This window comes from Agelaius tricolor, unplaced genomic scaffold, assembly GCF_023055355.1.
Source record: "Agelaius tricolor isolate 1412-34295 unplaced genomic scaffold, bAgeTri1.0.p SCAF_28, whole genome shotgun sequence".
NCBI lineage: Eukaryota > Metazoa > Chordata > Aves > Passeriformes > Icteridae > Agelaius > Agelaius tricolor.
In genome coordinates, this window is record NW_027269288.1 from 6,014,762 (window position 1) to 6,027,411 (window position 12,650).

General features: G+C 54.3%; 1 protein-coding gene across 3 annotated transcripts in view; it reads right to left on the bottom strand.

Moving 5' to 3' along the window:
• Positions 1-12,650, bottom strand: part of TP73 (tumor protein p73) — a 37,888-nt gene that overhangs the window by 3,893 nt on the left and 21,345 nt on the right. For 2 of the 3 annotated variants that reach the window (XM_071448817.1, XM_071448818.1), the window contains 9 exons: positions 7,018-7,204; positions 6,810-6,925; positions 6,117-6,226; positions 5,070-5,212; positions 4,269-4,357; positions 3,836-3,960; positions 2,682-2,836; positions 1,834-1,966; positions 1,047-1,140 (listed from right to left, as the gene is read on the bottom strand). In XM_071448817.1, the coding sequence (XP_071304918.1) occupies positions 1,047-1,140; positions 1,834-1,966; positions 2,682-2,836; positions 3,836-3,960; positions 4,269-4,357; positions 5,070-5,212; positions 6,117-6,226; positions 6,810-6,925; positions 7,018-7,204 (1,152 nt within the window). The remainder of the gene's footprint in view (positions 1-1,046; positions 1,141-1,833; positions 1,967-2,681; positions 2,837-3,835; positions 3,961-4,268; positions 4,358-5,069; positions 5,213-6,116; positions 6,227-6,809; positions 6,926-7,017; positions 7,205-12,650) is intronic. The other variant, XM_071448819.1, reaches the window with a different exon arrangement.

Genomic DNA, 12,650 nt, shown 5'->3' on the forward strand with positions numbered 1-12,650 from the left:
GAGCTGCCAGGGGTCCGTGTTAATGCCAGCACAGAGACTCACGGGAGCGTTAACTGGAGCAGACAGTGAGTATGCAATTAGTAGCTACAAACGACTCAGACACACAGCTCTGCCCTGACACAAGTTTTGGCCATTCCTAAACGTTCCCGTGGACAGCTGACAGGCAGTCATGGAGTTAGTTCAGCAAATGGTCCAGAACCAGGCTCAGGTTACACAACTGGCCCCAGCCACCAGTGACAAATCATCATCTCTCCTGCGGGATGCTGCAGCTGCCAGGTAGAGACACTGCTACACCTGCCTGGGGCAAAACAAGGTCAAAACAGGGTCGGGCAGGAGCTCTGTCTCAGTCAAAACACCAGCTCGGGGATTTACAGGGTTTTCCATGGATCAAAGCGTTCCAGGATTAGTTTTTGTTTTCCTTTTTCTTGTTTCTCTGATGGGCTGGGGAATAGCTCCAGTGCTGCCCCTGGTTCCAGCACCAGAGTGTGGCAGCAGCAGAGGAAGATGCTCTGGGCACACACAGGTATTTCCAGCATCCCCTCCATGCTGCTTCTGACAGCTTTTGCCTGACCTGGGCTATTTCATTCCAGACTTCAGCCTCTTTCATTCTAAAGATTAGCAGGGGAAGAGGCGAGACCAGATTAAACCTCCCTGAGCTGCTGTGGGGTGTCCCTGCTGGCTCTGTGGGATATGGGGTGTGTTCCCCTGAGCACCTCAGCTGTCTTCTCTGTGTTAGGAGGAAAATCTCCCTGAGCTCTGGCCTGGGGATCTTTGATCTCTGTTGTTTCTGAGAGTCTGGAGGAAGCAGCTGAGATTGGTTGTGGTTTTTTGGGACTGGTTGTGATTTTTACCGAGGCCTGAGCAATAGATACCTCCAAAGGACCAGCAAGGGGGCAGGAATGACAAGCATCAATCCTGGGAACATAAGTTCTCTTTGAGGGGTTGGGGCATAGGTTTCCCTTCCTCCAAAACACATTTGGTTTTGCTTTTCAGACCAACAGCTGTGGGAAACAAGTGGTAAGAACAGATCTCCCCAAAGCATTTACCTCTATGGATAGGTTCTGCAGGTGGTAAATATTCTGTAACCCTTGTGAGGTGAAATAGTCGATGCAGTTTGGACACCCCAATCCTGTTAAAAAACTGCAGAGAAAGTTTGGAAAATAAAGTGGCATTAAGTTCTCATGAACAACAGCTGTGTCCCATCTCTGTGGGACAGACCATGTCAGGTGGGGGACGTGGAGAGCTCCATGGGTGCTCCACTGGCACTAAGGTCAAAGCACAGTGTGGGGTTGTGTTCATTCCTAAACTACACATGTTTTTCTCCTGACTGTCTGAGATTTTGGCTCAGGAACTCATATAATATGAGGGAGCTCAAGCTACTGGGGAGGGGGATCAGGGCATGCCCTGTGTGGATGCTGGCCCAAGGTCTGTCAAAGCATCCGTGGTCTTTTTAAAGGCCAAAACATTCAAAACCTGCAGAGCTGTTAATGCATTTCTGATTGAAATAAGCCACATGGACCCATTTCCAGGTGTTGCTGGAAGGGGAAGGGGGAAGCTCATAAAGCTATGTGCTGTTGGACAGGTAGGACAAGACCCTCTTTAGGATGTGCTTAATTTCTAATTGATCAGGGATTAGGGAGGTGTATGAGGGCAGAGGGGGCTCCTGACTGATTGGTGGCCGGGCTTTGGTTGCTCAGGTGAGAGGAGCAGCAGTGATTTCTCAGTTGGGGCCAGTGGCCAGCCGACCAGTTGCCAGACAGATGGGAAGGTTAGAGCGAGGGACACAGCAAGGAACAGAGGACAGACAGACAGGACACCAGGTGCCTTCCCTACCTGACGAGGCTGGGGTCGGCGTTGTAGGGTGGAGGGGGGGTGCAGTGGGACCCCGACACCATGGACTGGGAGGAGTGGCCCCCGTTCATTTCTCCATTGCTCTGCATGGGGTGGCTGTTCAGCATTCCAGGCCCTGGGCAGTGGCAACAAATGCACCCATTAGACACCGCCCAGACCTGATAATCTGTGGGAACCCAGGGCACAGGAAATATTTCTCTGTCTGCTCTGACCCCCAGAGAAGCACTGGCTTTGACCCTCACCCATGGAGAAAGCTGCCAGGACTTCAAGATAGACTAGAGTCTACAAAAGTGTGAAATAGATTAGAGAGAGTAGTGTAGTATGTCACTTGGGTGACAAAGTTGGGTTTTGGGATTTTTAGTATGTTGTAGATGGAGGCAAGATAGAGGGCATTGGGCATTGTCCTGAGCTGCTGCTTCTTTTTCATCTACTCCATTTTCTGCAGTGTTGGTGGCACAGGGTGATTGGTCAAGGAAAGCTGCAGTTTTAGGTTACGTGGACAGACAAGGGATGAGTTATTGGTAGATAGGTAAAAATAAAGTGCAATTTAAAAGTGAATTGGATGGGGCAACTTTAAAAGACCTTGAAACTGTACATCTGTAGCCATTTTGCAGTGCTTTTCTTGTGTGCAAAGTCTGGTGTAGATGGTGTGCTGAAGTTTTGATAAGATAATAATAAACAACTAGCTGAAGACTGAAAAAATCCAGTGCATCTCCTTTTCCTGACACAGAACTGCTCCAGGAGGGTTTCCCCCAACAGGGAAATCAAGAAATTGATAATAACCCCCACTCCTGGGCAGGGAGATCCCAGCCTGCTGACAGAGGACGTACCCATGGGGCCCAGGCTGGGCGCAGAGCTGGAGCCGTGCTGGGCAGGCTGTCCCACCAGCTGGTTCACAGAGGGCAGCTTGTTGATTCCTCCTCCGTGGACTTTGTTCATGGGGGAAAGGACGGGGCCATAGGAGGAAGGAGTCTGCAGCTGGCTCCTGTTTGGGGAGGGAACACTCTGGTCAGACTGGGGTGGGTGGGATGGAGCTGCCCTGCTCTGGTCTGGAGCTCCCTCCCAGCCCATCCAGCCTCCCTAGCAAGGGTGCTCAGGGGCTGTGGGGGTCTCGAGGGGCTGCAGGGGCCTGGGGGGCTGTAGGAGCTTCAGGGGCTGTGGGGGTCTCGAGGGGCTCCAGGGGCCTGGGGGGGCTGTAGGGGTCTCAGGGACTGTGGCGGTCTCAGGAACTGTGGGGGTCTCAGGAGGCTGCAGGGGCCTGGAGGACTGGGGGGTTCTCAGGGACTGTGGGTGTCTCAGGGATTGGGAGGGTCTTGGGAGCTGAGAGGGTCTCTGGGACTTTGGGGGTCTCATGTGCTCTGACAATCTCAGGGGCTGCGAGGGTCTCAGGGCCTGTGAGGGTCTCAGGGCCTGTGGGGGTCTCAGGGCCTGTGGGGGTCTCAGGGGCTGTGGGGGTCTCAGGGCCTGTGGGGGTCTCAGGGCCTGTGAGGGTCTCAGGGCCTGTGGGGGTCTCAGGGCCTGTGGGGGTCTCAGGAGCTGTGAAGGTCTCAGGGGCTGTGAGAGTCTCAGGGTCTGTGAGGTCTCAGGGCCTATGGAGGTCTCAGGGCCTGTGAGGGTCTCAGGGCTGTGGGAGTCTCAGGAGCTGTGAAGGTCTCAGGGCCTGTGGGGGTCTCAGGGGCTGTGAAGGTCTCAGGGGCTGTGAGGGTCTCAGGAGCTGTGAAGGTCTCAGGGGCTGTTGAAGGTCTCAGGGGCTGTGAGGGTCTCAGGGCCTATGGAGTTCTCAGGGGCTGTGGGGGTCTCAGGGCCTATGGAGGTCTCAGGGTCCTTTGAAGGTCTCAGGGGCTGTGGGAGTCTCAGGGCCTATGGGGGTCTCAGGGGCTGTGAGGGTCTCAGGGGCTGTGAAGGTCTCAGGGCTGTGAGGGTCTCAGGGGCTGTGGGGGTCTCATGGAGTTTTGGGGGTCTCAGGGGCTGGGGCAGGACTCACTGCCTCTGATGGAGCTGCTGCTGCTGCTGCCGGTAGGAATCCACCAGCTGCTGTGGGACCAGCTCCACCAGCTCCAGGCTCTCCTTTATCTTCATCAGGATCTCAAAGTTCTCCCGGCCTCGCACCTGGAGGAGGGAACAAGACCAGGACTTTGCTTTATTCCCATCCCATGTGGCCAATTCCTCATTCTCCCTTTTTTCCACCCAGACTGACTGTCACTGTGGCCAGGGACTGTTTGGGATGGCTCAATCCCTTGGACACATATGTCCATGGATGCTTTTGCTCCTATTCCCAAGGCCCCTGCTGTCCTACAGGAGTCTATGCAGCCCCAACCTGCCTGACATCCCCTCCCCACGGTGCTTCTGGCAGAGGGGACAATGCCACCGCTGTCCTAAGTGGCTTTCTGACCCCATTGCAGCTCACCCACACTTACAGGCACGTAGTACACCTCCTCCTCCCCATGCCTCCGTTTCTTAATGCCAGTGCCCAGCGCTGGGATGCCCTGGGGGCTCTGCTTGAAGGCTGGAAAAAGGGGGGAAGAGAATAGATATAGTCGTGTGTGACCGTGTTCACAGGGGCCTTAGGAGGGAAGACCCCTGTGAAGAGGGAAGAGACGAGGATCTGACTTTATGTTTCAGAGGGTTTGATTTATTATTTTATGATATATATTAAAACTATACTAAAAGAATAGAAGAAAGGATTTCATCAGAAAGCTAGCTAAGAATAGAATAGGAAGGAATGATAACAAAGACCCTCTGTCCGAGCCAGCTGGGCTGTGATTGGCCATTAATTAGAAACAACCACATGAGCCCAATCCCAGCTGCACCTGTTGCATTCCACAGCAGCAGATAACCATTGGTTACATTTTGTTCCTGAGGCCTCTCAGCTTCTGAGGAGGAAAAATCCTAAAGAAAAGATTTTCCATAAAAGATGTCTGTGACAGTCATGGGAGACAGGACATGGCAGGGAGTACCTCAAGCTGTGCAGGATGCTAAAACCATTCCCTTGGGGCCTGGCATGGGCGTGTCCCTTTGTTATTGTCAATAATAAATAAACATATCTGGCCATGAGAGCCATGCCCAGGCATCTTTGGGCTCTACGAGGAGAGGGGTGGAGTCCAATTTATGAGATTTAGTGGAGGAAAGTCAAAGCATCATCCCTGAGTGTGGATTTGAGCCCAGACTTGTGGAGCACAGGGATTTTTGGAGCCCCCCAGCCCTGTCAGGGCACTCACTGCGCTTGTTGGCGTTGCCGTTCTTGGCCGTGCTCTCGTTCAGGGCTTGCTGCTCTCGGAAATGATCCTCATCAGCTTTCCTATCCCTGCCGGGGCAGGCACAGATCCGCCCCTCGAAGGATCTCCTCCCCAGGACCTGGCCGCTGGGAGAACAGCACAATCAGTGGCCCTGCTTTCCCCTAGGGAAGGGCAGGAACCACATCAGCGACCCTCAGCGAGCCCCTGAGCAGCTGGGGGCAGAGGAAGGCTCCAGCTGAGCAGTCCCTGGTCCCTCCATGCCAGCCCCTGTCCAAGCTGGCAGAGGGGAGCATTGCTGTGCTAAGAGCTGGGGCTGCCCCATCCCATTCCCTGCATCTCAGGCTGCTGTTTGATAATTGCTGCCCTGAGATGTGCAGGGTGTCTCTGCTTCGGCCCGTGTGGCTGAAGAACGAGTCTGGACTCTTCACTTTTCGCTCTTGAGGTTGTTTATTAATTCTTATCTATAAAATTTTCTTTCTGCCCAGCCGAGGTCTGCTCTGCAGGGCAGCCACAGGCACTCTTTGTGTTGTCGTTTTATACTATAAACTACATATAACATATTTACACTTAATTCCCAATACCCATCACCTATGTTAGACAGTGCACCTCTACTCTAAACCAATCCCAAAGTGCCAACATCACTGCAGAAAATGGAGAACAAGAAGAAGAAGAAGAAAGGCTGGACACGCCCAAGTTCCTCCATCTTGTCCCCATAGCCCCCATACCAAAAATCCTAAAATCTACATTTTCACCCTGTGATAATTTTATTATTATACTATTCAAACCTGTGTGACTTTCAGGTCCTCATACAAAGTTGGCAACTTGCTCCAGGGGTCAAAATCAAATCCCCAGGTGCTCTGGGCTGTGTGCCAGGGTCTCTGAGCCCCCCAGTGGGGTCCTGGTAACTCTGGACACCCAGAGGGATGCACTGAATTCTGACACCTGGGGATGCTCCCTGCAGGGGAGGGTTCCTTCCCCAGCCCTCCCACGATGGGCAGGATGCCCAACTCTGCTCCCGCAGCCACTCACTCTCTCGTCTCCAGGGTGATGATGATGAGGATGGGCCTCCTGTTCATCCCTCCCACGCAGCTGCTGTTGCACATGAAGTTGTACAGGATGGTGGTGAACTCGGTCCCCACCTGGCCGGGAGGGGAGAGCAGGTGCTGAGTGGGGAGTGATGGGGGGAGGCAGGCTGGGATCCCCAGGGTGTGAAGGGGAGGAGGGGAGGAAAGCTGGGATCCTGGGGAGTGAAGAAGAGGAGGGGAGGCAGGCTGGGATCCCCAGGGAGTGAAGGAGATGAGGGGAGGAAGGCCAGGATGCCTGGGGAGGGAAGAATCAGGGCCGGACCCTCTGGCACAGGGCTGGTGCTTTAGCAAGATGAGCTGGGGAACACTTGGGATGGTCCCAGCTGGAAAAAGGGGACTGTACAAGGATTGTGGGGGCACCCAGAGAAGGAGCACCTGGGTAAGGGTACTCCCTTCCACAGGTACCTGTGGAAGCATCCCAGTGATATCCTGTTACACCCCACTTCCCAAGACCAGGCTGCTCTGGGATGCTTCACAGGGCTGGGAGCCGCAGGTTCTGGAGTGTAGCTGCCACCAGTGCCAAGGACGAGCACAGAGTGGTCTCAGATGGTGCCAGGGCAAGGGGCACACTGGGCCCAGCAGCCCAAACCAGGGAGGCAGGGGCTGCTCCTCGTCCCTGCCACGAGCAGCCGGGTACCTGTGGGGGCTCGTAGGGCACCATCACGCTCTGCCGCCCTGTCACTGGGTCATCCACGTACTGGGACAGGTTGTTGCCTTCCACCCGGATGAGGTGGCTGGCAGGGGCTGACTGGCCTGCAAGAAAACCTCCAGTTAGAGCCATGGCTGCCCAGGGTGCTCATCCTGAGCACAGGAGGGCAGTGACACCAGGGACGTGCAGCCCTCACCATCATTGAAGTCACGGCCCAGCTCGTGGTTGGGGCAGCGTTTCACCACCTCGGTGACGTGCTCTGCCTTCTTGTAGACGGGCATGGCCCGGATGATGGTGCCAGGGGGTGGTGAGGTGGACACCTTGATCTGGATGGGGCATGTCTTGGCAATCTGACAGTAGAGCTTCTTCAGCAGTGGGGAGTACTGGAAAACAGGAGACATCCCTCAGGTGAGCATCCCTTGGCAGGTGGAGGGTGCTCCTCCATCCAACCTCAGCTTCCTCTGCTGCTCTGGTGTAAAGGCAGGGCTTCCTTCTCTTCCCTTTCCCTGGGAATGTTGAAATCTGGCAATTTCACCCACGTAAACCAAATACAGCCACCTCTTGGGGCAGGGAAGGGTTTCCCTGATGGGCAAGGGCTCTGGCAGAGCAGGGCACCACTGCACTGAGACAGAGGGAATCTCATGGAAAACAGGAGACATCCCTCAGGTGAGCATCCCTTGGCAGGTGGAGGCTGCTCCCCCATCCAACCTCGGCTTCCTCTGCTGCTCTGGTGTAAAGGCACGGCTTCCTTCTCTTCCCTTTCCCTGGAAATGTTGAAATCTGGCAATTTCACCCACACTGTGTGGTATCTGCTTACCATGTAAACCAGATACAGCCACCTCTTGGGGCCGGGAAGGGTTTCCCAGATGGGCAGGAGCTCTGGCACCACTGCACTGAGACAGAGGGAATCTCACTGGAAATCACCAAAACCCTCATTTGTCCATCACTCAGCCCATTTTGGAAATATTCCCAGGTCTGTTCTAGCACACAGAGCACACTCAGAGCACTGACACAACACAGCCTGAGGAAAACATGCTTGGTGCCATTAGCAGATGATTAGGCAGGACCTGGGAGCTTAGTTCTGACACAGCTGGGTTTGTCCTGATCCTGATTCAGGACAGCCTTTGCAGCAGCAGCGGTTCATGGAGGGGACAGGGTAGGGACAGGATGGGGACCACAGCCTGGGCTGGCTGTGGGAGGAGGACGCTCTGTGGCAGCTGGAGGCAGTGCCAGCAGTCACTGCTGAGCAGAAAATGGTGTGTGGCCACCAAATTCCTCCCCGTGAGGGCACAGTGAGTTTTGCTTGGCGGCAAACTTGTCTCACAAGCCCCTTGGATGGGAGAAGCTCTGTGGGCTGCAGTGTGTGCCCCTCCAGAGCAGGGCTGGGGAAGGAGAGCCTGTCCTTCACCTTCCAGGAACTGCCCAGGTGTGGGGATGTGCAATTCCCTTCCACCTCAGCCGTGCCATGCTGTTTTCCACCTCGCAAGGAATGTGTTTGCTGTACACCAGCCCACCCCTGTGCTCGGAGCAGCCCGTCCCTGCATGGCAGGGCATGTTCCTGCTCCAGGTATTTTATCTCATCCCCACAACACAGAGCCCGGTGCCAAAAAAATACCACCGTGCAGAGAGCGTTTGTGGGGATGTTAAAGCTTGTCCTGAGCCATCCAAATACAGGTGTGCCAAGGACAGGCTCTGCTCTCCCCGTGCCAGGCAGTTCCTGAGCTGGGGCTGCCCAAAACAGGGGCTCAGCACAGGGCTGCAGGGTGTTCAGGGGCTCAGTGCCCATTTTCCTGGCTGTGAGCATGTCCCAGTGCAGCTGTGGGTCAGGCAGGAAGGATTTGTGTCTCCCAGTCCTGCTGCCCTGGATACAGGAGCAGATCCACCCATGGCTGAGCAAGCTGCTCCCAGCACCTGGACTGGGACAGGGCAAACAACAGAAACCATTTCTGGGTTTGTCTCACTCAGGTGGTCTCTGTGGAAGTTCTGGGAAGATAATAAAGGGTAGAGGATCTACCAAAGCAAACAGCAGCAGCTCCTGCAGCTCCTCCAGCACTGCACTGGTGGTGGCCAGCTGCAGGTACCAGCTCAGTGGTGTGTCCTGGGTGTCCCAAGATCAGAACCTGCTCAATGGGATGTCCTGGGTGTCCCAAGGTCAGAACCTGCTCAGTGGGGTGTCCCAAGGTCAGAACCTGCTCAATGGGGTGTCCTGAGTGTCCCAAGATCAGAACCTGCTCAATGGGATGTCCTGGGTGTCCCAAGATCAGAACCTGCTCAATGGGATGTCCTGTGTGTCCCAAGGTCAGAACCTGCTCAATGAGGTGTCCTGGGTGTCCCAAGATCAGAACCTGCTCCATGGGGTGTCCTGTGTGTCCCAAGGTCAGAACCTGCTCAGTGCTGGGGGAGTAGGAAGATGCTGTGGTCACTGGAGGGTGGTGGCTGAGAGGTGTAACATGCACTTGAGCCTGACAACAAGAATTAATCCTTATTTTTGTAGGCACTTGGACTCGCCCAACAAGAGAGGATGCTTGGAAACCCCTACTGAAATCCCCAAATTTTGCACTCATACCGGATGACGCTGACTACACCTTGACTCCATGGCCAGGTTGGCTTCCTGGGTGTGATGCTGCATCCCCAGCAGGGATTCTCAGGGATCAGGCCTGAGCTGGAAGCGTGGGTTCCACTCACAATGTGGTGACTCTGCTCTGCCTGGCTGGAAACTCCCATGTGGCTGCAGCCCACGGGACCCACTCACCCACCACAATGGGGTTTAACACCCTCGTTTAGAGGAGCCACCGTGGCAAAACAAGGGTTATTTGGAGGGGGCTCTTCCTTGCCAGGTGTTAAAATACTGACAACTCCTGTCAAAGGATCTTTTCATGTCGACATTCCCGGGCAGCCCTCAACATGCCTGGGAACTATAACTGCTCTGGAAGAGCAGAGGTGCATTATGGCAAGTTCTTTGGTAACAAATTCTCTCATTATACCATGTTATGACATGGATAAATCTCTGTTAAATAGCAGAGTGATGCCCTGCAGGGGGAAGGCGGCCGCTCCGTGCAGACTTGCCTCTGCTGATAACCTTATCGTGTCCCAACAGCTCCGGGATCGCCTTCAAAGATCCCTCCACAATAACAAACCATTCTTTTAAGGAACTCCCTGCTGATAATTCTGGGCAAGAAAAGTCCAGGCTGTGCCCTGGGCGGCCGTGCTGCTGATTCCTCTCCCTGTGGAGCCGTCCTGTGCCACATCTCCAGCTGCAGCCAGGGCTGAGAGGTCCCACAGAGCCAGGCTTCTCCTGGTCATTGCAGCCAGTATTGTGTTTTTGGGATGGCAGGTTCTGCTCATGGCCACCAGGACAACCAGCGTTGTGTTTTTGGGATGGCAGGAGGTTCTGCTCATGGCCACCACAACCAGCGTTGTGTTTTTGGGATGGCAGGAGTTTCTGCTCATGGCCACCAGGACAACCATCATTGTGGTTTTGGGATGCCAGGAGGTTCTGCTCATGGCCACCAGGACAGCCAGCACTGTGTTTTTGGGATGGCAGGAGGTTCTGCTCATGGCCACCAGGACAGCCAGCATTGTGTTTTTGGGATGCCAGGAGGTTCTGCTCATGGCCACCAGGACAGCCAGCATTGTGTTTTTGGGATGCCAGGAGGTTCTGCATGCCCAGCTTGGCAATGCACACTCTCTTGGGGGGACAGCAAAACCTGCACTGTGTAGAGTGCCCCTGGACAGATACCTCTCTCCTCTGTTATCTGTATCTGATAATTATCAGCCCCATGCACATTTCTGCTGGGCTCTGCTGCATCACCTGAGGTCCTGGTACCTCCCATCACAGCCATACCCTGCACAGCACCCTGCAGGGACCACGGGCACCATGTGCTGCTCAAGTGTAACATGAGGCAGTGGCAGAGCAGAACCACCAAAATGCTGGGATTTAATCTCAAACCAGCACTGCTGCTTGGCTCTCTGTGTGCCATGGCTGTGCTCCTGCCACCTGCATGGGGGGAACCTCAGCCTGTTCACCCACATCCTTCCCATTCTGCAGAGTTTAGACAAACTGACCTCTCAGGATTGGCCACGCGTGGCAGCTGGGTCACAGCCAGAGCTCAGGTCAGCTGTGGCCAACTTGCTGCTGGGCATAGGAACAACATTTTGGGGCGCCTGAACCCCTTCCTGGCATGTCCAGACCTCAGCTCCAGGACTCCTTTCACACCTACAAAGAAGCCAGGGTATGTTCTGCCCTGGGCATCTCCTGTCTGTGTCTCCACACCCTTTTCAACCCTGGGGAACACTGATGTCTGTCTCCACGGTTACATTAGGAGACTCAGGTCATCTCTGTTCCTGGAGAACATTGGAGACTGTCTGTTATTGAGTATTACCATGTGTTTGAGGAACACAAATGGTTTCTGTGGCTTGTGGATGCTGGGTTGATTGAACCAGCACAGAGCAGCAGCAGCACTGACAGTCTCCCCTGGAGCCTATGGAAACACACAGAACCTCTGTTCCTTTGGGATTTCCTGCAGCTTCCAGTGTTGCCCTCAACTTCTGGGCTGGTACTGTGATGCCAGCTCTGTCTCTGTCCCTTCCCTGCTACTGCTGTCTGTCCAGAGTACTAGGAAGAAGCCAAAAAATGGAAAAAACAAATTATTTAACTCCTAGCAGCCTATCAGCTCTAAGCTCTGTTTCCCCATGAACTTGGTACCACAAAGGGCCTTTGGATGTGTTTGAAATGCAGCTGCTTTTTTTGGGTGAGATGAGACCATGCTGCACCACTGCCAGATGGAACAGGACATAAACCAGTCACTCCATGCTGCCACTGGCCACTGTGAAGCTTCACCATGGTTATCCTGGTTATCCTGGTGCTGCTGCCCCAAGGAAATGTTCTGGACACCACAAGATTCCTCTGAGTGAATGCCCCACAATGGCTCCTGGATGTGGAGCCTCAGCATCCATCGCTGCCCACCCTGAGAGAGCACCAGGAGATGGCTCCAGAGGCTGCTCAGCCCCAGGGCTGCCTCCCCATGCAGGAAAGGAGCAGGGAGAGGTCGTTTTCCCCATGGATGCTGACAGCCTCACACAAAAAATAACCTGAATCCTCTGCTGGAAAGCCTTCCTGGCCAAGTCCATCTCGCCTGGCCGTCCCTGGGCAGCAGAACCGCTAGGAGGATGTGTCCCAACAGATTTGGAGCTGATAAAATCTTATTTATCTTCAACTGTTGACACCTAAGCGTCTAGACTTGCCTGTTGGGGAAGGCGCAGCCAAGGCCTCCTTTCCCTCTAGAAGGAAATGATTTGCTCAACAATTGCTTTTTCCACAAATCCTCCCCTCCTCCTCCTCCTCCTCTTCTCCTACATTCCAGGCTTCTCATTAGCTTTACTCAAGACGTGTCCAGGACTGCAGTCAATGGATCCCCAATAAAGCCACTGGCCTGGCAAGGGAGAGAGAAAGAAAAGCGCTGCCTCCGGCTGCTAATTTCCTTGCACTCCCCAGCAAGCAGCTGCAGAGCTGCATCCTGGGACAGGTTGGGGCAGATCTCAGGCGAGAGGTGATAATAACGTGTCTGTCATCTTCCCCAGACATGTAGCATCTTGCAAACCGCAAATACCGTTAACCGGCTCGGACGAATCTGTTACGACAGATCCTGGAAGACGTGCCGGCGGCACAGCTAATTTTTTTTTTTTTTTTTTTCCTCTCTCTCTGTCTAATTTTTTTTTAATAACTATTTTTTAATCACCGGCCTGTAAACTCCTCACTGAGCTGGAAATTCCTCCCCGAGCTGCTTTGTTGCTCATTTACTACGAGCCAGGTTTGAGTACGACTGGTGG